Source organism: Entelurus aequoreus, linkage group LG04 (genome assembly GCF_033978785.1).
Source record: "Entelurus aequoreus isolate RoL-2023_Sb linkage group LG04, RoL_Eaeq_v1.1, whole genome shotgun sequence".
Classification (NCBI taxonomy): domain Eukaryota; kingdom Metazoa; phylum Chordata; class Actinopteri; order Syngnathiformes; family Syngnathidae; genus Entelurus; species Entelurus aequoreus.
In genome coordinates this window covers 61,768,942-61,793,558 of record NC_084734.1, presented here as the reverse complement: position 1 = coordinate 61,793,558, position 24,617 = coordinate 61,768,942, and the positions used below count along the sequence as shown (strand labels likewise).

Genomic DNA, 24,617 nt, shown 5'->3' with positions numbered 1-24,617 from the left:
GACCATGTTCTTTGAGTTCTATGCCTCTCCCTTCTGTCTCCAAACATAAGCAGTGTCTCCATGTCCAAAGAGCTCTAGTTTTGTTTTATCTGACCAAAGGACACGCTTCCAGTTTGCACAGTCTTTCTCTAGGTTGTCCTTTACATAATTAAATCGAGCTGAAGTGGGGTTTTTCTTAGTCTGCAGCCTTGCAGTCCATGCAAGGCTCTTGTGATTGTCTTCTTTGAGACTACAATTCCGGACTTGGCCAAGTTATTCACTAGTGTCTTGACAGCAGTGACTGGCAGTGACAAGCTACATGTAGTGAAGCTACATAGCTTCACTACATTTCCCAACTTCACTACTTTCTGTAAGAGTAGCTATTCTTGTGTCTTAGCTATTTTTAGACCATGTAGTGAGATAGCTTACATCAAAGCTTGAAGCTACAAAGAGAGAAATTTGACTGCGAATCCCGGCCAAAAAAATACAGAGAAGATCCATGATGATTGGTCAGTCTTTGTATGATGAGTTACAATTGGCTAAGGCTAGGGCAGAATATTACGAACTGGCCAATCAGAGGCACGACAAGGCGGGTCATCAAAACCAGGAAGTAAAATCATAAGAGAGTTTTCCTTTAGTTCAGTTTCAGTTCATTTCGAACATGCATACGATACAATGTAATGCATCACATATTTCCAATTGTTTCATTGTGTCATGACGCGGGGGATTTCGCAACTTTCTGCGAGAATTGTTTTCCCAGGAAGCAAACTGACTACTCCGGACAAGCGTGCAGGTAAAAACATGATTTAATCTCAAACTCAAAGTACTACAAAAACAGAACGCAAGGCAAAGGCACAATGTGCTGATTGCACTTGGAGCTAAACTAAAACTTAGCGTAAACTATGGCAAGTAAAACTTACTAGCTGTGGCATGAATGAACAAAACTTACGTATACAAGGCATGAAGCGAACAATCGTATGACAAGAGCAGCATGAAACTATGGCATGAAAATAATCAATGTCGCCAGACCGACAGACTGGCAACGGCGGTTTAAATAGTCTCTTGATTAGAGCCAGGTGAGCGTCCGAACACCAGCTGCAGGTGAAAATCATATACCACCATGGCAACCAAAACAAACAAGAGTGCACCAAAAAACAGGAACTAATTGAGTTCAAAACAAACAGAAAATAACTAAACAAAACATGATCCGGACCACAGATCATGACACATTGAAACACGTCCGAAGAGGAGTAGGAAGAAGCTGAGTTTATTTAATCCTACCCCTTTTCATACCATAGCCATTTTATCCCATTTCCTTGTTCTCTGTAACAGAACAGTGAACAAATGAATAAAAAATATACCATAGTAAGTAAACAAATATTAAATACATAAATAATTTTTATCTCAAAAAAACAAAAAGGTTCAATATGTTCATCATAAATATTGTTCTGTGTACCATGTGAACACTTGTAGTTTGAACAGTCTCTTAAACTGAATCATTTTGGTGCTTCGTTTGATTTCTTTGGTTAATCCATTACATCATTGAATTCCACATATGGATATGCTAAAATGTTTAACATTTGTATGGAATGAAGACGATGTCCAGGAAACTCACACAAATGTGGGTCCTTCAAAAATCATAACTGCTCTCTTCATCGAAGACGTTCCACACATATTCAAGAACGCACATGAAGGTGAGTTGAGTTCATGAAAAGTTTTACTGCATTTAACCATCACCAATAATTCCCACACAACACACAAGTCATTGTTTTTTTGTCAAGATATATGTTACGATGTCGTGGCATCGTGATGCCTGAGGTCATCTTTCCAAGATGCAGAGGAACGTCAGGAAGCAGCTTGCAGGTAAGAAGAATGATTTATTCTTAAATGCAGATACAAATATGCTGCGCGGTGCCCACTGCACGGAAAACAAGAATGGCTTAGCCAAAAGGATGCTAGTCAAAACAAGGACTAGGAGCAGGAACGAGAACATAACCTTGTTGCATGGAAGCAAACAACAGCACCAGACCGAGTGAGGCGAGAGGATGGAATAAATAGCTCTCTGATTAGTGCCCGGGAGCAGGTGAGCGTCCCGAACACTAATCAGAGGCAGGTGATCACAATCTGCCGTCATGGCAACTATAACACAAAACAGGGGTGCTGAAACCGAACTTAAACAACCAGTGAATCAACACGTACACCAACTATGATCCAGGCAACGGATCATCACAATATTGGCTTTTTTTTTTTTACTGTAAGCAGAGAAAATTAATAACATTATAGAGATTGATTTCTTTGTTGCTTGGTTGAAGTTTATTTCAAACATGTATACACTTTTAATATGATACATCACATATTATAATTTTTCTTTATAACATGTTCGAAAAGGAGTAGGACGAAGCAGAGCTTATTTAATCCTACTCCTTTTCTACCTCATAGCAATTCCAGTACTAACACATGTTCATTTCCTGTTCTTTATTTGTACATAATGTACATCAATTAATTCTGAATACAACAGTTCTTGACATGAATAGTTAAGTCAGTCATGATTCACAAATTGAGATGAATAATATCTTATTTACTAAGGCGTTTGTCAGAATTATCCGTTGTACTTTGTAAACACTTGTAGTTTGAAAAGATTCTTAATGTAGATCATATTAGTTTATTGTTTGACATATTTGCTTAAGTTATTCCATAATTTAATTCCACATTGAGATATACTAAATGTGGGCCAAAAAAAAGGCAAACTAAAATTAATACATACAGTGGGTTTCAGAGACCTGAGAGGTAGTTGTTATTGGGTCCATTTGTACACCCTCAGTTACATTAACACTGATATTATACATGTGTTGGGGGTCTGTAGCTTAGTGCATGTCATACTGGGGGTTATATATATTGCTTTCTCACTGGCACTCAACGAGGGCGTACGCTCCGCTTTCCTCTCCCTTATCTCTCCTGCTTGCTTTTTTGTTTTGTCTTGTCTTAACTTTCTTGTTGCCTCTTTTTGCACTGCTCTACAAATCTAAACATTGGAACTATTTAACTGGCCTCAACGAAATTGACAAGATCTTGGGTTTGGGGGAACCTGCTTGTCGTGACGGAGCGGTTGTTGCTGGACACACAACAAACTCTTGGGAGAAGAAGGAGTGCCGCGTGCCGGGCGACCCTTCCAGTCGAGGACGTGAAGATATCCACTTATTCGGAAGTATGACAACAGGACATCTGCTCATTGGAGTAAGCGTTGCTCTGGTTTGTCGACAAATTGGAAGTTACTAGCAGTCTTCAAAGTATCCCAAAGCTGCCACAACTGATTGGAGGATGCGGGAAGAACTGTGGACACTCTTGTGATTTGGATAACATCGGACTGTCTGCCCCGCAAGATGAATTTTGAGGATCAGTCATAGACAATTTAGAGTGAAAAGCAAGTTTTATTTTCACTCGCATACAAAACATTCTAACTTGAATTGTGTCCCTGGCTTCGAGACTCTCCCGAAGAACAGTGCAGCGAACTCCCTTCTTGTCTATCATGGACACACACCTGTTGTTGTTGACTTTGGACTGACTAGCGACTGCACGACACCAAGGTCGCGGAACAGAGACACGCAGCAGGCTTACACACACACATGCATCCACAAAAATATACGCCACACACACATACCCCACCCCAATCCAACGCCCTTGACGCGAGTCCATTAGGGGTGATGGACGGATGGGAGCGCCTGAAGAGCTGCAGCCTGGCACCATGACCCCATTCCCTCCCCTCTGTTGCTAGATATCTCGAGATGTATGTTGTAATATGTATATGTGCTTCGCTATGGAGGTTTTTTTCCCACTCCAGACTGGGCCCCCTTAGGAGCTCAGTCTAGATCAGGGGTCACCAACGCGGTGCCCGCGGGCACCAGGTCGCCTGTAAGGACCAGATGAGTCGCCCGCGGGCCTGTTCTAAAAAAAATAAATAAATAAAACATTTTTTTATTTTTATTTTTATTTTTATTTTTTATTTTTTTTAAATTAAAACTACATAGAAAAAACACAAGATACACTTTCAATCAGTGCATCAACCCAAACCACCCCCCCCCCCCATGCACACTCATCCACACCCACTCACACAAAAGGGGTTATTTCTTTCTGCTACCAATATTCTGGTTCCCACAACATAGACAACACATCTGCAAGGGACACAGTCCCTGAAGCACACATGATTGTATAGGCTGCTGGTCCACTAACATTTTCATTAATTACTATGTTTTATGTAATTATTTTTATATTGTTTTACTTTCTTTTTTATCCAAGAAAATGCTTTTTATTTATTTATCTTATTTTATTTTATTTTTTAAAAAAGGGCCTTATCTTCAACAGACCAGGTTGTCAATGAAATTAGATTTGTTTAAAGGGTTTTTTAAACCAGGCCCAGTCCAGATAATGTCCAAGTCGGACTCAGCAACACACACCTTCATTCATGTACACAAAAAAAAATTAGGGAACACAACAGATTGCATATAATTTATAAACAAAATTACATTTTCAAAATAAGCATTTATGTACAGTCCAGATTATGTCCAGGTCACTCAAATTAGGGAACACAACAACATATATCATATAATCTATAAACATAATTATACTTTCAAAATAAGCCTTTGAGGACTTCTCATCTTTTTTTTAATGTTTTTTGGCATCATTATCGTTTTCAACCATGTAACTTTCTAAAGTTAGAAAATACTGAATACATGTTTTAAAGAAAGTAATACTAAGTGAATATCTGTTTTTGGCCTTAAAAATAAACATTTTACCGAGTACTATAATTAAATTGACTAAATCATGATTGTCAATGAACTCTCCTAAAATAACAGAAACCACATTAAGCTTCATAAACAAACCAATCCTTAAACACATTTTTTCAACTTCCACCCAAAACAAAGACACAATATGACAATACCAAAACAAATGCAGGGTGGATTCAGGCTCCTGACAACAAAATCGGCAATCATCTGACTCTGTCATATTCCATAATTTTAACATTTTCCCTGTGGGTAAGAAGTTATAAATAATTTTAATTTGAAAATAACGATTTTGCACATCGATAGTGGTTTTATAGATTAGTTTGAATATGGCATCCCATGGCAACGGGCAGTCAAAAAAGTCCTCCCATTTTCCATTTGTGTTGTATGAGGCAGCCTTCAAAGATTTCTTTATTAAATAAAAATTATATATGTTTCTATTTATTTTAGTTCCTTTTTGCCAACTAGAATTTCTTATTAGAGGTTTACAAACTAATAATTTAGTAGTTCCATAATTAATTATTTGTTTCCATCTTTTCCCAATTACTCCAGTTAGTTGATAAAATGAAAAGCTTGAGCAAGCATCACCATACATAGCTCTAAATTCATCATACTTCATAATTTTACCATTCTCATTGATAATATCATTGACAAAAATGATTCCTCTTTCAAACACATTTTTCCAAAAGAAAGGCTTTCCATCTATTACAATATTAGAGTTCATCCATATTAACTGCTGCAAAATATCGTCTCTTTTTTCTGGCACATAAAATTGAAAACACCACTATGAGTGGATTGTTTCCTTTATGAACCCCGCCATGTTTCCCAGCAGACTCTCTGGGAGGGGATCACTTGTAAAAAAGGATACAATTTCTTTTGATACAGTACATGTTTTTTGTCCAACAGGACATTTGTGTACCACTCAATGTTTAAATACATCTTTGGAACAATTGATGCTTTTAAAGACAGACACATAGCTTCAAGGTTGAGAATTTCCGGCCCCCATATTCATACTCTTTGTACAAAACCTTTCTTTTAATCTTTTCTGGTTTGCCGTTCCAGACAAAATCGAAGACCCTCCGCTCATAAATCTTAAAAAAGTTTTGTGATGGAGCTGGTAATGACAAAAACAAATAAATAAATTGAGGAATAATTAACGAGTTGGCAATAGACATTTTACCATACAAGGTTAGGGATTTCCCTTTCCATAATTGCATAATTTTGTCCAGCTTTTTTAGTCGATTATCATAATTTACTGAGCCTAGATCTTCCAGATTTTCTGGGACAACAACACCAAGTATGTTAACTGGTCCATCTGTCCACAAAACAGGCACTTTGCATTCCATTCGAAAGGACGTTCCCTTTAGATTTCCGATCCTTAACATTTTACATTCATCATAATTAAGCTTAAGGCCAGATTGCTGTAAAATATGTCCAAAAGATTAAGAAGGTTCCGCAAACAATGAGGAAAAATCTTATCTTTGTGAATCAGCCTTTTCTGACATGAACTTCATCAAGAACAAACACAGAACACGCCTCACTGATGCACATCTGCAAGACTCACTCAGAGTTGCAGTGTCAAGTTACACACCAGAGTACAACACACTAGTTAACAGCATGCAATGCCAGGCTTCCCACTAACTGACAAAGAAACAGATAACAGATTTGGTGTCCAGTTCAAAGTGTGACATGATTTAAAAATTTGAGAGTTTACTTTTGTATTTTACATGACATATTATTTGTACAAACATGGTGCAAAGTAATTCATGATTTGTTAAAAAAATGTTAGTGGCTAGCTAGTTAAAATGGGATATTGTGATTTCACAAGACTGTCTTAGAAGTGATCATTTGAAAATGTTCAATTTGAAAAATGTGTACTTAGAGAAAATATAAAAATAAAGTGTTGCATATTGATATTTATCTGTTTCTATATATATTTATTGTGAGAAATCATTAAGATGATCAGTGTTTCCACAAAGATAAATATCATTAATTATTAATAATAACAGAGTTAAAGGTAAATTGAGCAAATTGGCTACTTCTGGCAATTTATTTAAGTGTGTATCTAACTGGTAGCCCTTCGCAGTAATCAGTACCCAAGAAGTAGCCCTTGGTTTCAAAAAGGTTGGTGACCCCTGGTCTAGATTATATTTTTTTTTACTCATGCTTCCCCAGCGTTGACCTTTTTCCCATCTTTTACAGGGCGCCCTGTGGCGACCCATCAGCGTTCCTGTTCTGTAACCTTGTACACTGTTTGTTTGTCTAATCTTGAACGGGTTTGTGCTGAACACAACGTTTCGTTGTACTTATGCAATGACAATAAAGACCTACCTATCTACCTACAGTACCTTGATGTAAGCAAGTCACACTACAAGCTACACAGCAAAAGTATCTTGCTCCAATTCACTGGGGATTGCTTCCCCTGTAGCTAAGCTACATTTACCGTAATTTCCGGACTATAAGCCGCACCTGACTATAAGCCGCACCAGCTAAATTTAGGGGGAAATACAGATTGCTCTATATATAAGCCGCACCCGACTATAAGCCGCAGGGTTTTGATGTGTAATTACCGTAGTATATAGGGGTTCCTGCTACCACGGAGGGGATTGTCGGGACAGAGATGACTGTTTGGGAACGCAAAGCGTCCCATTTATCAACAATAAATCTTTCAATCATTCAATCAAACTTTCACATCTTTGACATGGCGAACAGCATTCGTGCAGAGTACAAATAATACAACGGTGCAAAGTAATACAAAGTGCTCGCCTGTACGTTATCAAAATAACCAGCCTACCGGTATATGAAAAGTCAGTCTTTAATCATTGTGTCATCGTCTTCCTCCTGCGTACTAAAACCACCGAAATCCTCATCGTCGGTGTCGGAGAAGAACAGGCCGTAATTAAGCCGCACCCTTGTATAAGCCGCAGGGACCAGAACGAGGGGAAAAAGTAGCGGCTTACAGTCCGGAAATTACGGTAATCGAGAATATCTTGTAGGTTAGCTTACTACATTTTCCAAGCAGCTTTCCCATCACTGCTTGACAGTTGTTCTGGGGTCTTTAAACACATCTCTCCCTGGCCTTCTTTCCAGTCTTTGAAATATATCCTTTCCTATAGGGATGTCCGATAATATCGTTAAATATATATGCGTTAAAATGTAATATCGGAAATTATCGGTATCGGGTTTTTTTATTATCTGTATCGTTTTTTTGTTTTTTTTTAATTAAATCAACATAAAAAACACAAGATACACTTACAATTAGTGCACCAACCCAAAAAACCTCCCTCCCCCCATTTCTTTCTGTTATCAATATTCTGGTTCCTACATTATATATCAATATATATCAATACAGTCTGCAACGGATACACAGTCTGTAAGCACACATGATTTTTTTTATTTTTTTTTATTTTAATTTTTTTATAATGTCCTGCCCAGCTTCTCGGGCAAATCATATAGCAGATGTAGATGCCCATATCGGCTGTTCAGATTTACTTTACAAAAGAGAAGTGTAGGATACTTCTCTTGTTGCCTTACTTGTATTTTGACTTTATTAAATGTATTTATATAATCATTTGGTGCAGCCGGGCCAGAGCAGGAGGGGATAGAAAGAGAGAAAAAGGAAGACAGAGGGGGGAATTGTGGGGACAAGAGGGGGATTAGACAGAGAGACAAAAACAACAACAGCAAACACAACAACAACAACAACAACAACATAGCAACATCAGCAAATACGACATGTACAAATATGATGGTAAAAGTAATAGCAAATAAGCAGTTAGCGAAAATAAAAAAATAATACAGAAATGACAATGAGCATTATTACACTAAAAATGGAGCAATATGAATACCAATAGAAATAGTGCTATCGATAATAAACAATACCAATACTTTACCTTTATTATCAACAATACAATTGTTCAAATGCAACAATACATATACGTAATGATAACTTGAGATACGAAAGAATGCAGAAAAATGGAGGGGAAGAAAGAGAAGCAACCTACATTAAACTTGTAGATTGTTATAGTAACAATAGGTTAAGCTTTGTCAGTGTGCCATGTGTTATACCCAGTTTACCCTAGGGCAACAACGTTAATATATGTTTGATGAAGCGTGATTATGTGCATGAATGTATGTGTGCATATGTATCTGTACATGTACAGTATGTGTAAATGTGTGCTTGTACAGTGAATGTATATGTACAGAATGTGTATATGTGTGTACAGCGAATGTATATGTACATTATGCGTATACAGTATGTGTGTTTGAACAGTGAATGTATATGTACAGTATGTGTATATGTGTGTTTGTACAGTGAATGTATATGTACAGTATATGTATGTGTGTGTTTGTACAGTGAATGTATATGTGTAGTATGTGTATGTGTGTGTCTGTACAGTGAGTGTATATGTACAGTATGTGTATATGTATGTTTGTACAGTGAGTGTATATGTACAGTATGTGTATATGTATGTTTTTACAGTGAATGTATATGTACAGTATGTGTATACAGTATGTTTGTATAATGAATGTGCGTGTGGATGTACGAACTTTGAGTGTGTAAATATGTACTGTATTTATTTGTATATGTATGTGGGAGCGTAGGTACCTATGTATGTCTGTATGTATGTGTGTGAGTATGTGAATTTGCATGTACAATACATTTGACTCCCAGTGTGTGCGGGAGCCAGAGTACGGCCCCAGCCTCCCCGAGAGTCCATCCCACAAACAGTAGGTGTGGTGCCCAGGGAACCAGGGGCCACCGCCCCCACGCAGCCAAGCCGGACAGCGACAGGAACCCCAGAGCCTGGCCCACCGCGCCACCCACAAGGGCCAGCAGCAGGCCGCAGACAGACGCACCCGGCAGAGGACAAGGCACAAGAAAAGCAGGGGGCAGCCAGACCCCAAGCCAGCGAGAGACCACACCCCACACGGACAGAAAGGCGGGACGCCCCGCCCGAGGGGCCCGGAGACCCCCCGCAACCGGACGGGAAGACCGCCCCCGCCCCACCGGCAACCGGGCCCCCACGAGCCCCCCCCCCACTCCCGGAGAGCGCGGCGAGGCCAGCCCACGGCCACCACACCCAAGCCGGCCGCCACAGGACCACCCAGCACGGGGCCACGGGAACCACCCACCCCACCCGCAGGGACCCCAACGATGGAGATGGAACAACCAGCAACCGCCCCGCCGAGTCCCCCCCTGAGGTAGGGGAAATACATAAATAAAATAAATAAATACATAATAAAAATAATAATAATATTAATAAAATATATTAAAAAATAAGAATAAATAAATAATTAAATCTATTTATTAAAAAAAAAAAAAAAAAAAAGAATTAAAAGAAGATCACAGACATGCTGACACACAAGGTCGCTACCCCAACAACTGGCCGACTCGCAGCACCTCGGAATACCCTGCAGCACCAAGCTACCACAGTAGACGCAGGGACCAGACCCAGCAGGCCCCAACCAAGACGGGCACCCGGAAGGGATGGACGGTGGGACCCAGGAGCTCCAGACACGCAGTCCGGATGCAGTAGCCTGAGGCGCCGACCCCCACCCGACAGGCAGGCCCAGAACGTACCCCCAGAAATATACATACATATATATATACATACACATAAACATACACATGTACACATACACACACATACACATGCATACACATACACATATATATACATACATACATACATACATACATAGATACATACACACACACACATACACATACATATACACAGTTTGTCAGCCCCGACAACCACCACGCGCGCGCGCTGCCACCAGTCACAACATCAGCCACCCCCCTGCACCAGACCCAGCAGCCACGGGCGCCCACACCACAAACAAACGGCAGCAGAAACAGCAGCCACAACACCCCCAGACAGCCAGCACCACCCAATCAAATCAAAGCGATAAAAAAAAAACGCGACCGGCAACCACACGCCAACAGGATCACAGAGACTAGCCAGCGCCAGCCCGCCAGCAAGCCCAAACGCCAACACGCAAACAAGAGACACCAACACCCCCACCCCACCCCCCACCAACCCAAACCCGCACAAACACAAAACACACCACCGCCCAAACAACCGAGACACAGTATCCAGACCAGACACGGGCGCCCCGCCGCCACCACATCAAGTCGCCAACAGAGACCCCACAGCACACATGATTGTGCGTGCTGCTGGTCCACTAATCAGAGGTGTGGACTCGAGTCACATGACTTGGACTCGAGTCAGACTCGAGTCATGAATTTGATGACTTTAGACTCGACTTGACAAAATGTAAAGAGACTTGCAACTCGACTTAGACTTTAACATCAATGACTTGTGACTTCACTTGGACTTGAGCCTTTTGACTTGACATGACTTGCTACTTTCCCCAAAACCTAAAGTTTAAAAAGTTATTTGGGAGCGCTCCGTATCTTTCATTTTATACGTCTGTGTCTATAAGCGTGTGTGCTGCGTGTCAGCGTGTGTGCTGTCAGTACAACAGCCAATCAAATTAAATCTACGTTGTTTTCATCCCACAGCTCTCATCCAATCCAATTGCAGGACAACCACCGAACATGAGTTGTCAAACAATGCGGCAGTGAGAAACAATTATGCCAAAGTTGGTTTCGTTCGGGTATAAAAACTACGACTTGGTCAACAAAAAACGAATTGCCGTATGCAAATCACGCAGTTCGAATATTACAGACGGAGACGCAACAACTTCCAACTTCGTTCGACATTTGAAGTTGCACAAAGAAGGGTAAGTTTTGAATGTAAGATAACGTTTATTGGCTAAGTAACATGACTTTTATTTGCTGTGTAGTTAAATCAGTGAGGCTGCAAACTCACTGCTAACGTTATAACCACAGACATCTTATAAGGGTACGCAGCATTGAGCGCTATACTGCCTACTGGGGCAGACGAGACGCGGAGCCGCCATCTTGGAGTGGTGATCCGCTCCACTCAGTGCAATTCATTTGGCAGGAGCAATGAACTGTCAGCAAATTTAATTCATCTTACCTCACTGAATACCACTGATTTTCACGCGTTTTTTTGTCATACGTGTAGCTATGATAACGGACACATGTTTTGGCAATTTTATTATTCATAGTTTGCTTAACAGTAATATAATATTCTTATACGCTATAAGTGACCAGACGTCCGAGATCAAAACTGGGAATATAATCCCAGAGAAGGGGGAAAAAAACGGTCAGCTATTTTTAAGTTGAAGAAACAATATGATTAGATTATATATACATGCGTATATCCTACATAAACAATGTATGAATACATTAGATATCTATATATTTTAGGGACCTATAGACTGTAACTCTGTTGCTGCAGCAGCAGAGAGTTTATTCCGTCTTGACACTTTGTATTGATATTTTCTATTACATTCTTCCCTTAAATGATAATGTTTACAGTCATTGTTTTATATCTATTTTTTATGTATGTCGCTTTGGATAAAAGCGTCTGCCAAATACCTAAACATATATAAACACCTGAAAGTCTTTATATCAGCTAAAACCACCAATCTGTTTCACTGGATTCAGAATAAAACCAAATGCTGTCTTACCCAACAATGTTAGTATTTGAATATTGTTACTTGAAGACTTATTCCTGGTTATACTGTTAAGAAAGTATTGTCTTATACTTTGCCTAAAATGAGAATGCATCATAATCAGTGGCGGCTGGTGAATTTTGTTTTAGGTGGGGCTGAAAGTTTGTAAACCAAACGCCTGTAGGGGCGTCATCCACCCCCAGAAGATTTCTTTGTGATTCTCACATACAAATATTGAAGATCTTTGCTCCTTCTCAACTTTGTGGTAATGTTATTTTCATAAAATACAACCAATAGTATGTTAATGTTTGTTTTTGCAAATGTGTTTATTCTGCAAAGGAATGAGTTAAATGTATAACATTGTTTAAACTATTAAAATGACTGGTTAATAGTGCTATTATGAATTGCAATGTCAGCACCATTTTTTTTCCTGCAATTTCAAATGCACTTGTTTTAATAAATAAATACAGCGTTTTAAAAGCATACACAATCTGTGTAAAAATATTAGTCTGTGGTTAAAAGGATTTGAAAGGACTCGAAACTCAAAATGCAGGACTTGGGACTTGACTTGAGACTTTCTAGTCTTGACTTTGGACTTGACTCGGGACTTGCCTGTCTTGACTCGGGACTTGACTCGAGACTTGAGGGCAGACTTGAGACTTACTTGTGACTTGCAAAGCAATGACTTGGTCCCACCTCTGCCACTAATAGTACTAACCTTTAACAGTTAATTTTACTCATTTTCATTAATTACTAGTTTCTATGTAACTGTTTTTATATTGTTTTACTTTCTTTTTTATTCAAGAAAATGTTTTTAATTTAGTTATCTTATTTATTTATTTTTTTAAAAAGTACCTTATCTTCACCGTACATGGTTGTCCAAATTAGGCATAATAATGTGTTAATTCCACGTCTGCATATATCGGTTGATATCGGTATCGGTTGATATCGGTATCGGTAATTAAAGAGTTGGACAATATCGGAATATCGGATATCGGCAAAAAGCCATTATCGGACATCCCTACTTTCCTACCTTTGCCAGGCTTGTTTTCTACCATGTGGCTGTCTTTGAAGTTCTTCCATCCATCCATTTCCTACCGCTTGTCCCTCTTGGGATCACGGGGGCCTGGAGCCTATCCCAGCTGCATTTGGGCGGAAGCTGAGGGTGTTCCTTGACAATTGAAAATGCTGTGATAACATTGTGTATCCATCTTCTGCTTTGTGTGCATCAATGATTAGTTTTCTTTTAAGTCTAAACTGATTTTTTTTTGTTATTGGCATGATGCTTTTTGAGTCCTGAATCATCCAGCATGAACTGAATCTTCTCCACTGCTTTACAGGTTCCTCTTATAGAGTCAGTGTTCATTGGTGACTTCAATTAGGTTTTATTAATCAGAACACATGGCTTCCAAAACTTGTCTCAACTTATCTTAACTCGCAGGAGTTTGTAAGAGGGCTAATAATTTTTAGTCTGGTAATTTTTGTTTTTTGTGAAATATCATTGTTTGCAAATAAAAATTAAAAAAAGGAAGAAAAGGAGGACTGAAGGCGTAAATGTCGTATTTTAGACATTCTCATTGCAACACTGCAATTAGCCATTATAACACTGAAACAATCGACATAAATGGTTCTTGCCTGTGAAGATCCACCAGGAAGATGCGGCGGCAGGACCAGTCCTAGACGTCTCCACACCTGCCCTTGCAGATTAACAAAAAAAAACTTTACTGGTCTACAGTTTTGGTGGACCAAACTGGACACTTTAGCAGTTGGATCCTCTTTCAGTGTATTTTGTTTTATGTATGACTACAGCGCATAACGTCAGTTGCGTAGAAGCATAAATATGTATTCAAAGTGACGTTGCTGATGTGCTGACCAAGGCTCTGTGACCTTTAAAATGGCAAACGTCAGCGTTTATAGCCAACAAATGCCGTGAAATAAGCAGCCTTCCAGCAGGAAGCGAAAATGGCGTGTGGCAAGATAGAGTGCCAACAACTCTCGGTCAAAAACGTTATACTTCTGCTCATTATCTCGCAGTTTACGAATGAAGAACGCAAGGAGCTGCCACACATTCGTTACCAGCTGTTTGAAAAAAGCACCCACGGCAACAACGGACACATCCGTAATCAAGGCCACAGGAACTGTGGAAACTGGGTGAGCAAGGATGGCAGCGTCGGCAAGGGCGGACTTTGCCTATTGAAAAGCTTGGACCCGCTCAGGAGTCCATTCGAGGGGATCGTTAGCCTTATTGTTACGCACAGCACCATAAAGAGGCTGCAGGAGGTGGGCAGCACGGGGAAGGAACTGGCGCGGTCAGATAAATCTGCCACTGCCTGCACTTTGGAAGGCAAAGGAATAGTGCCTTGTGATGAAATGCGGTGACCCAGGAAATCAATCTCTGGCAACCCAAACTGAAATTTAGCAGGGTTGACTATCAGGCCGTGCTCGTTAAGACATATGAACACCTGCGTCATGTGCGAACGATGCTCAACCGCTGAAAGACTCACCAGTAATAGGTTGTCAAGATAAATAAAGAAAAAATCAAAGTCGCGTAACACAGAGTCCATAAGCCTTTGAAAATTTGTGCGCTCCCCTTCCGGCTAAGAAGCATACGCAGGAACTAAAAAATCCCAAACGGGGTTATTACTGTGGTTTTAGGCATGTCTCCGGCGCACTGAGACCTGGTGATAACCACAAATCAAGTCCACTTGCGAAAAAAAGCAGCGCCAGACGGTAGATAATTTTATGCGGGATAATGTTATTAAGACGGCGGAAATCTCCACAAGGTCGCCAGGAACAGTCCGTCTTGGGCATCATGTGCGCCCATCATTAGAGCGCCTCACAATGCCTAAATGCTCCATAGTAGTGAACTCTTCTTTAGCGATGATTAATTTAGCTGCGTTGAGACAGCGTGCGCGAGCAAAAATCGGCCGGCCCACCGTGGGAATGAAATGTTCTACATCATGTTTGGTGTCTGCGGTGGAAAAAACGGGAGTGATTAGAGACGGAAAATCTGCCAACAAACGCTGAAAAACATCACAGGATAATAAATAATTAGCGTGTTTTTACGGTCCAAGTCCACCCGCCTTAAATGAAAAAGTTGTAAAAGACGATTAGCAACATCACAAAGTAACCCATTAGTACACAGAAAATCTACGCCAATACTGGGAACATAATTTTCATACATGGAAGCACACAATCACCAACCTGGACCCGAAAGTGTTGATTGAAGGGCGGTTAGTGGCACTCAGCTGTGGCCCGCCACCACCGGCCGCTCTGTCCGTGTCCGTGGCAGGAAGCAGGCTGACTTTCGAAACAGAGTCCACCAGGAAACGTCTCTTTGACAACGGGTCAGCAATGAAGAGCAGCTTGCTTGCTTTGCCGGCGCCCCAAGCCGCTACTAAACGCTGGCGTTGGAGTTTCCGGGAGCCGTAAAGGCGCATGGAGGAACACACCGTCAGGCTTTGGCGACAAACCGTTGATGGAAGAATCACAGGGTCGTTTCGCACCGCTTCCATGTAGCAACTTCTGCCACTACCGTCGGGTCCGGGCTTCCATTGTTGTCTATGGGGGGCGGGGGGGGGGGGAGGGGCTGCTACAATGCTCGGCTCAAGGTCAGCAGCACACCATCCCCACCAAACACTGTGCTGACAGTGCACTGCTTCCCCCTCCTGAGCCGGCAGATGATGGTCCAGAATACCTTTAAAGCCGTCCGGATGTTGTTTTCCCCGAACTTCTCCCATGTCCAAGTTTTTGCCTCTGCGACTGCCGAAGCCACACACCGCTTGGCCTGGCAGTACCTGTCCGCTGCCTCTGGAGTCCCATGAGCCTAAAGGACCCGATAGGACTCTTTCTTCAGCCTGACGACATTTTGGAATTACTACCACGACAGACACCAACCACCTTGCAGCCACAGCTTTGATCGGCCACCTCGACAATAGAGGTTTGAAACATGGTCCACTCGCACTCAATGTCCAGCTCCTCCTTCGTGACATGATGAAGGTTCTTCCAGACGTGGGAATTGAAACTCTCTCTGATGGGAGACTTTGCTAAACATTACCAGCAGACCCTCAGAATGTATTTGGTCCTGCCAAGTCTGTCTGGCATCCTCCCCGACCATCAGAGCCAACTCACCACCAGGTGGTGATCGGTAGAAAGCTACGCACCTCTCTTCACCCAAGTGTCCAAAACATGAGACCGCAAATCCAATGACACAACCACAAGGTCTCATCATCGAACCAAGACCAAGGGTGTCCTGGTGCCAAGTGCATGTACAGAGACCATTATGTTTGAACATGGAGTGTATTATGGACAATTTGTGACGAGCACAAAAGTCCAACAACTTCCCAATCAAACCTCTCCAGGTTTCACTGTCGTTGTCAATGTGAGAGTTGAAGTCACCCAGCAGAACAAGGGAATCACCTGAGGAAGCACTCTCCAGTACTCCCTCTAGGGAATCTAAAAATAATGGGTACTCTGAGCTGCTGTTTGGTGCATAAGCACAAACAACATTTAGGACCCGTGCTCCACCCGTAGGCGGAGGGAAGCCACCCTCTCATCTACTGGGTTAAACTTCAATGTACAGGGTTTGAGCCAGGGGGGCAACAAGATTACCATCCCAGCCAGTCGCCTTTTTACTGCGTGCAACGTCAAAGTGGAAAAGAGTCCAGCCCCTCTCGAGAGGACTGGTTTCAGAACCCTTGTTGAGCGTAAAAGTGAGTCCTACTATATTTCGCCGGAATTTCTCCACCTCGCGCAACAGCTCAGGCTCCTTCCCCTCCGGCGAGGTGACGTTCCACGATACAAGAGCTAGTTTCTGTAGCCGAGGATCGGACCACCAAGGACCCTGCCGTCGTCTGCTGCCCAGCTCACCCTGCACCCAGCCTCTATGCCCCCTCCTATGAGTGGTGAGCCCATTGGCAGGGGGGCCTATGTTGCCTCTGCGGGCCGGGCGCAATGGGGCCCTTGCCATCGGGCCCAACCTCCGGGCTTAGCTCCTGAGGTGATCCACGTCCAGGCGAGGGAAATCTGAGTCCTCGTGTTTTGTTCATAAAGGTCCTGGAGTTGCTCTTTGTCTGGTCCCTCACAGGACCTGTTTGTTTTAGCTCCTAGGATAATTGGGACATGCACATTTCTCTACTACAATAAGGTGGCAGCTCAGAAAGGAGTCACGTGCCACAAAGGTGTCGAAATAGACACTGTTCAATTGTATGTGAATTGGTGCCTGGTAGTATTGACACAGTTCAGTACCTTTTACAATTACAAAATTTGGTACCGATTTCTAGCTGCAAGGTCATTTTTGGTCTTTCTGTGCATAGCTTTGGTAACTTTATGCTTTGGTAACTTTATTGCACCACTCTGCATTTGATTTTAAAGTACAACGTCATTGAACCTACAGCGTTACTATAGCACTAGTTTGTTATGCTAACTCAATTTATTTTTAGCTGGAGTTAATTGCCAAACAAGAACATGTTAAATTCTGATTCAACCAGACATTTTAACCACTTGGTTCTTGTGCAGTGAACATGAAGACGTAGCTTTTTTCTGTTTTTACACAGTTATAGATTTGTCAAGTAACATGGGTCAAAGAACAGTGCATTTTAACAACTACAATATGACTGAGTACTACCTATGTAGAATTCCCAAAGTCATTCCTGGCATGTTTTTGCAATGGCAGATATGTTTTGTACAGGATAAAACCCACATAAACAAGGCATGAACATGCACATTTCCAACAACACAGATGTGATTTACTGGATCTTCACTACACTTGCACCTTCCAGAAGTAAGAGCAGAAGTTTGTTCTTCATCCAGGAGAATAAACGTTTGATGCAGTGCATATTCCTTGTTTTGCAAGTATGTTTGTCGGCCACATGAGCAGCACAGGCAGCGATACGTCTTTTGCGCCTGTGCTTCATGGTGGACTGGTTGGGCAGTTGGGAACTGTTGCAGATGAATGGGTGCCGGAGGATTCGACTTGGTGTAATTCTTGCTTTCTGATCCCACTTGAACATTGCTCTTAACAGCTTGAAAAATCTGTCAACCTCGTGGTCTCTCTCTGGAAACATCTAATTTAAGCAACATATTTCAACAGTCAGGCTTGGAGTGATACCATTATAGATTATATTCAGTTTGAGTAAGTTATTGATTTTTTCGATACCGACCTTTATCATTTCTTCCAGGGAGTATATCTTATTACTTTTTGTGTCGTTTGATTCAATTGAGTATTCACTACGTGTCTAAAACAAATATAGAAGTGTTACAGAAAACTGATTAAAGAAGTAACTAGAAAAGCAATAAAAGATCAGGTAAATATTTGGCAAAAGCAATTGTAAAGATAGTTACATATAGTACAGTGGTACCTTGGCTTACAGTGCCCCGGCTCACAAGTTTATTTTAGGATCGGAGCTGTCTTATGACTAATTGTTCAGGTTACGAGCCTCCCCACTGATAATTGCCGGTAACAAATGTCTAAGTTAACCCTGTGAGATCTGCCCAAAAACTCTGGTATGTGACTTCCAACAACATTAGCTAACAAATAGCAAGTCATAACTTTATTTTTACAACCATGGGTGTGCGTGGGTGAGTGTGAAGGGCAGTGCTAACAAGAAGAAGCAGATGATATTCATTTAATTTAAAACCAAATAATCAAAACATGACCGAAGTGTGCGTGTAGCTGACATGGTGAAGCAGTACAAACGATGCAATGTTGGTCCGCACCATACTGACACAGAATGTCAATGATTGAATAAAGGCTATAACGACGCCAGGCAAATGCGTTAAAATAATCTCTAAACAGAGGATATGTATCCATGACAATATGGAGAAGCTGCTGATTAGGTGTTTGAGAGAGAAGCAGCTCGAAGGAATTACTGTATAAATCCGCTCTTCAAGGTAAAGCTGGGGTTGGGCATCGAGGATTAATGAAAATGGGACTAACATTTTGATTCTTCATTGATTTATTCTGATTTTTTTTTATGCCTGACTGCAAGAAATAGCCGCCAAACAAAAAGAAGAAATAGCCGCACAACAATGACAAAAAAATAGCTGCCATTAACAAAGAAAAAAATCAATCACCGTAACAACAACGGACAGTTTGGAAATACTTAAAAGTTTGGATTAACTTTGTCAAAAAAGGCTGTTATATCGTGTAAAGAAGGATTCATGACAAATACAATAAAACACCCACAAATTCATGGTGTGGATATCAAAGAGTGCCTGTCTTAGACGAGCTACGCCTGCCATGTTCAGTCAGAAATCAGATAACTAAAACAATAAATTGTGTCCGTCTTATATGATACTAGTGCTATTACCAATACGGTGGATCAACTCAAATATCAGCACCAGATCGGACACATTAACATAATATGTATACCCAAAATGTTACTCTGTGGTTTTTTAAAAATAACACGATTGCGACAACATGAACATCGAAACAAACAGATCAGGCAAGTATATAAATAAATGAGATAATGTTGTTTAATAGTCTCTTTCTAATTTTTGTTTAAAATATTTGTATCAATCAGACTGGTCTTTAAATATTTTCCTGTTTCGGTTAGCAGGTAAGTAATTCATATATTTATAGTTGGTTTCGTATTTCTAAAGGGGACATTTTTTTTTAGCTAATAAAAGTGGACCTTTCATCCAATGAAGCTCTAATTAGCCATGACCCTGCCTTTGTAAACATCTGAATCGAGAATCATTGGGAACTGGAATCAAAACGAGAATCGGAATAGTTTAAATTCATACAATGCCCAACTCTAGTAAATGTTATACAATATTATAACATTACTTCATAAAACTATTGTAGTTGTCCATAGTATATTCAATTGTATTGTTTGTGACAAAATATACATGATCCAGAAGTTGTTTTTTTTTAATTTTCATATCAAAAAGCATGTTACGTGTTAAAATTGGGGGCCTGGGGGCACAACGGAATAATTGAAATTCAGTTAATTTAAATGGGAAACATTGATTTAATAATTATGGATTAAAATTTTCTAGCACTTTTTTCTAGCAACCAAAAGCATGTTACACTGAGAAGCCATCATTTATTCACTGCACAGTCACATTTGCTTTGGGGTAGCCTGACGTGGCCAAAAGCATTTCCGACCACCACCAAACATTCATTGACATTCATACACCAGTCTGGGTGGCATTGATAGCAAAGTGGGTGTAGTGTCTTGCTTAAGGACAAATCGGCAGTGACAAGGCTGTCGGAAGTTGCATTGTACTACGAACCCTCAACTTCTTCTGGACAAGTTGAGCCCACTATATTTGAAATCCAAGCATTTTGGGTTATGATCTCCATCACATAATTAAAGTTGTAAGCCAAGGTAACACTGTGCTATCGCAAGGATGCTCGTGGGTCGCTATTGGTCACTTCACAATTGTGTCAGCTCACTTATACAGATCTAAAATTCCAGATTTATCTACTGTACATCAAATGTAGTCGCCTTATTTGTACACGTCAAAGCATTGAAACATGTTTTTAAAATGCGAAAGCTGATGTCTCAGCAGAAAATGTTGGGATACAATTAATCTCAGAGTAATAATACAAACTCTTAACTTACCTTAAAATTCCATTGACCCAAATCTGTCTTGTTGAAATATTGTGTTGTCGTCTTTCCCGCATCAAGAATATTTTGTGGTGGTAGTCCACGGACACCAATCATGCATTCCAGCTAAACAGATATCATTAACATAATGGTAATAATAATAATATGATCATATTTGTAAAAGATTATAAAACAACTTTGCTAAAAGCAAGGAAGTTAAACAAGATTTCCAAACATCAACCTTCAAGAAAAAACATGGGTCCTGTAAAACTGGGCATGCCCTGTGTGAAAAATTCAATAAATAAACCTTAAACATTGTTTTTCCTCCCAGCGAGAGAAATTGATACAATGTGGAGGTTGTTATCACCTTAAAGGCCTACTGAAACCCACTACTACCGACCACGCAGTCTGATAGTTTATATATCAATGATGAAATCTTAACATTGCAACACATGCCAATATGGCCGGGTTAACTTATAAAGTGCAATTTTAAATGTCCCGCTAAACTTCCGGTTCAAAACGCCTTTGGATGATGACGTATGCGCGTGACGTAGCCAGTGAAACAGAAGTATCGGTACCCCATTGAATCCAATACAAAATAGCTTTGTTTTCATCTCATAATTCCACAGTATTCCGGACATCTGTGTTGGTGAATCTTTTGCAATTTGTTTAATGAACAATGGAGACTGCAAAGAAGAAAGTTGTAGGTGGGATCGGTGTATTAGCGGCGGACTACAGCAACACAACCAGGAAGACAGAGATGGATAGCAGACGCGTTAGCCGCGGAACTCACCTTAACTTCCTCCGTCTCGCCGACCGCATCTGTGATCGGGTGAAGTCCTTCGTCGCACCGTCGATCGCTGGAACGCAGGTGAGTACGGGTGTTGATGAGCAGATGAGGGCTGGCTGGCGTAGGTGGATAGCTAATGTTTTTAGCATAGCTCTGTGATGTCCAGTTGCTAAGTTAGCTTCAATGGCATCGTTAGCAACAGCATTGTTAACCTTCGCCAGGCTGGAAAGCATTAACCGTGTATTTACATGTCCCTGGTTTAATAGTATTGTTGATCTTCTGTCTATCCTTCCAGTCAGGGATTTATTTATTTTGTTTCTATATGCAGTTAAGCACGATGCTATCACGTTAGCTCCGCAGCTAAAGTGTTTCGTCGATGTATTGTCGTGGAGATAAAAGTCACTGTGAATGTCCATTTCGCGTTCTCGGTTTAAAATACAAATCCGTGATCCACAATAGAAAAAGGAGAGAGTGTGGAATCCAATGAGCCAGCTTGTACCTAAGTTACGGTCAGAGCGAAAAAAGATATGTCTTGCACTGCCTTCTAGTCCGTCCCTCTAACGTTCCTCATCCACGAATCTTTCATCCTCGCTCAAATTAATGGGGTAATCGTCGCTTTCTCGGTCCGAATCGCTCTAGCTGCATTGAAAACAATAGGAAAATATGAGGAGGCGATCAACTGACTACGTCACGCTACTTCCGGTAGGGGCAAGGCTTTTTTTATCAGAGACCAAAAGTTGCGAACTTTATCGTCGTTGTTCTATACTAAATCCTTTCAGCAAAAATATGGCAATATCGCAAAATGATCAAGTATGACACATAGAATGGATCTGCTATCCCCGTTTAAATAAATAAAAATCATTTCAGTAGGCCTTTAACTTTTGATTTTAGGTTTCCACTGTGTCTCACAGTTAATGTCATTTTACTACTGATGGGATACTGACTGGAATTATAGCTACCAGAAAAGAGACAGATCTATTGATTAACAAGTGACTCCTTTGGTTGGATTTTATGTTGCTGCTCAAGTTGATTTATTCTGAAAATACTCTAAGTGTGAAATTAATTTATAATGTAAAAAATTATTGATTTTGTTTGGGTTGGATTTTTTCTTGCCCTCATGTGAGATCTGAGCCAAGGATGTCGTTGTGGCTTGTGCAGCCCTTTGAGACATTTTTGATTTAGGGTTGTATAAGTAAACTGTGATTGATTGAGTTTTGTTAATTATTTATTTAGATATATTTTTATGCTCAGCAGATTGCTACAAAACAAAGACATTTTCAATTAGAGTGTGTATATTTTTGGTACATTTCCATAAATACAGTGAAAAAACACATCAACGAAACTTTATATAACGAAATTAGGAACAAGTGAAACACTAAAATAAATATATATATTTTGCTAATCTTTACCAAAGATTGGTATTTAGAACTATGAAGTGCCCCAGCTTTTTTTTTACTGCAGCTAAACAATATATTTTTAAAACATTTATGGTCTGGACCAGAGCACCCAACCACCCAAGTGTGAAGGTAGCCTAAAAGTAACGTACTTAAGTAACATACTTACTAATTCATAGTCTGTGCTTCTCATAAAAGGATAAATTCCAAGCACCATCCTTACTACCACAACGGCCAGTGACCAGATGTCGATAGCCTCACAGTAGCGAAGTCCAAAAATTATTTCTGGAGCCCTGTTTGAAAAATAAACACTTGTTTGTAAAGAATAACCACAATGACAATCTAATACCAACAACTGTTTCGATAGAGCCGACCTGAAATAAGGAACCTGTCTAGTTTTGATCTTCTTAGCTTCATGTCTACACAGAGCCACACTGAAGTCAATCAGCTTCACTGTGAATGGCTGCTGTCCATGATCCACCAGCATTATGTTATCTGGTTTTACATCACCATGGATCACTCCCACAGCTTTGAGTGCATCAAAAGCAGTAGCTAGCTAAACAGAACCATGACGGAAGATATTGGTGGTATAAACAAAAAAAAACAAATGTGATAAATAAAATATGAATTATCCAACCTCGCCAGCGAGTGTACCTGCTGAATGATGGGTCTGATGTCCCGAAGTCGGATACGACCATTTGCCTCAAAGTATTGGGACAGGCTGATATCCAACATTTCAAAGACTAAATACTTGTCACCAGAAGAGTCTCCATAAAACTTGACAATATTGTCCCGGTCCAGTCTGATGTCCATTAACATCCGTAGTATGGATGCCTGGAAACACACAAGTTCAAAATTTTTAACTGGAGCATGTTAAACTATAGAGAGTTTAGTTACATTGTGTACTGTGCTTATAAACTGAGGTATTGTGGAAATATAGATTTTACAATAAGGTTTGTGTTGGACAAAAGTGAGCAATATCAACTTTTGTTAATATATATATATTTATGTAATGTTTCTTTGGCAGTTTTGCTTATTAATTTAATGAAAAATCATATTTCCAAATTACTGGTTGAGGACTGATGGGCCTTGAAACTGAACAAATGCTGGGATTTTGGGCAGCAGCATGATTGAAACAGTTAAAACAGGAAGACAGCTGTACTTACTTAACCCGCTCATCAATCCCATATATCGGCTGGAACTATGACAACAAAACATGTTCCAAAACCATGTCGGTTGCTTGATAAACAACTGAACAAATAAAGTACGGACATATAATTGGTGGTAGTCAGAAGAAGTCTTGAGTTGATGATTACACAATGAAAACCTGTGATAGCACACAGGAACAATCCTGAAGATGTATGGTCGAAGAAAGACAAAGTCCAAGTCCAGGTGAGAAGATTCACAGTCATAAGGGAGTTCAATGACAACATGTCTTGTGTGGATCTCTGAGACCGCATGCTGAACTTTTTGTGTTATTGCTTATTTGTTTTATGCTGCCTTCACAAATTCCTGAATGCACACATTTCTGACAGCATGTGTTTTACTGACCGTTCCTGGACTTCAA

General features: G+C 40.4%; 2 protein-coding genes across 2 annotated transcripts; one reads left to right on the top strand and one right to left on the bottom strand.

Annotated features, from left to right (window-relative positions):
• Positions 1–1,610: 1,610 nt before the first annotated feature.
• LOC133647939 (basic proline-rich protein-like) lies at positions 1,611–10,438 on the top strand. The gene is made up of 3 exons (XM_062043701.1): positions 1,611–1,673; positions 1,761–1,842; positions 9,433–10,438. The coding sequence occupies exons 2-3, from the start codon at positions 1,812–1,814 to the stop codon at positions 9,981–9,983; spliced, it is 582 nt and encodes a 193-aa protein (XP_061899685.1). The 5' UTR covers positions 1,611–1,673; positions 1,761–1,811; the 3' UTR covers positions 9,984–10,438.
• A 5,725-nt stretch (positions 10,439–16,163) lies between these two features.
• LOC133649217 (homeodomain-interacting protein kinase 1-like) lies at positions 16,164–23,772 on the bottom strand. The gene is made up of 6 exons (XM_062046049.1): positions 23,705–23,772; positions 23,220–23,343; positions 20,882–20,992; positions 18,473–18,547; positions 18,085–18,376; positions 16,164–16,357 (listed from the first exon to the last, which is right to left on the bottom strand). Exons 1-6 carry the CDS (start codon positions 23,746–23,748, stop codon positions 16,164–16,166), a joined length of 840 nt encoding a protein of 279 aa, XP_061902033.1. The 5' UTR covers positions 23,749–23,772.
• Positions 23,773–24,617: the final 845 nt, after the last annotated feature.

Bases quoted from the DNA above. Each gene is read 5' to 3' on its own strand.
- LOC133649217 (XM_062046049.1), bottom strand. From the start codon at position 23,748: ATGGTCGTATCCGACTTCGGGACATCAGACCCATCATTCAGCAG. The intron at 20,993-23,219 runs GTAAGTATGTTA...ATATCTGTTTAG, and splicing joins GAAGCACAGACTATGAATTA to CTGGAATGCATGATTGGTGT. The intron at 18,548-20,881 runs GTAAGTTAAGAG...TATTTGTTTTAG, and splicing joins TGGGTCAATGGAATTTTAAG to ACACGTAGTGAATACTCAAT.
- LOC133647939 (XM_062043701.1), top strand. From the start codon at position 1,812: ATGCAGAGGAACGTCAGGAAGCAGCTTGCAG. The intron at 1,843-9,432 runs GTAAGAAGAATG...TTTGACTCCCAG, and splicing joins CGTCAGGAAGCAGCTTGCAG to TGTGTGCGGGAGCCAGAGTA.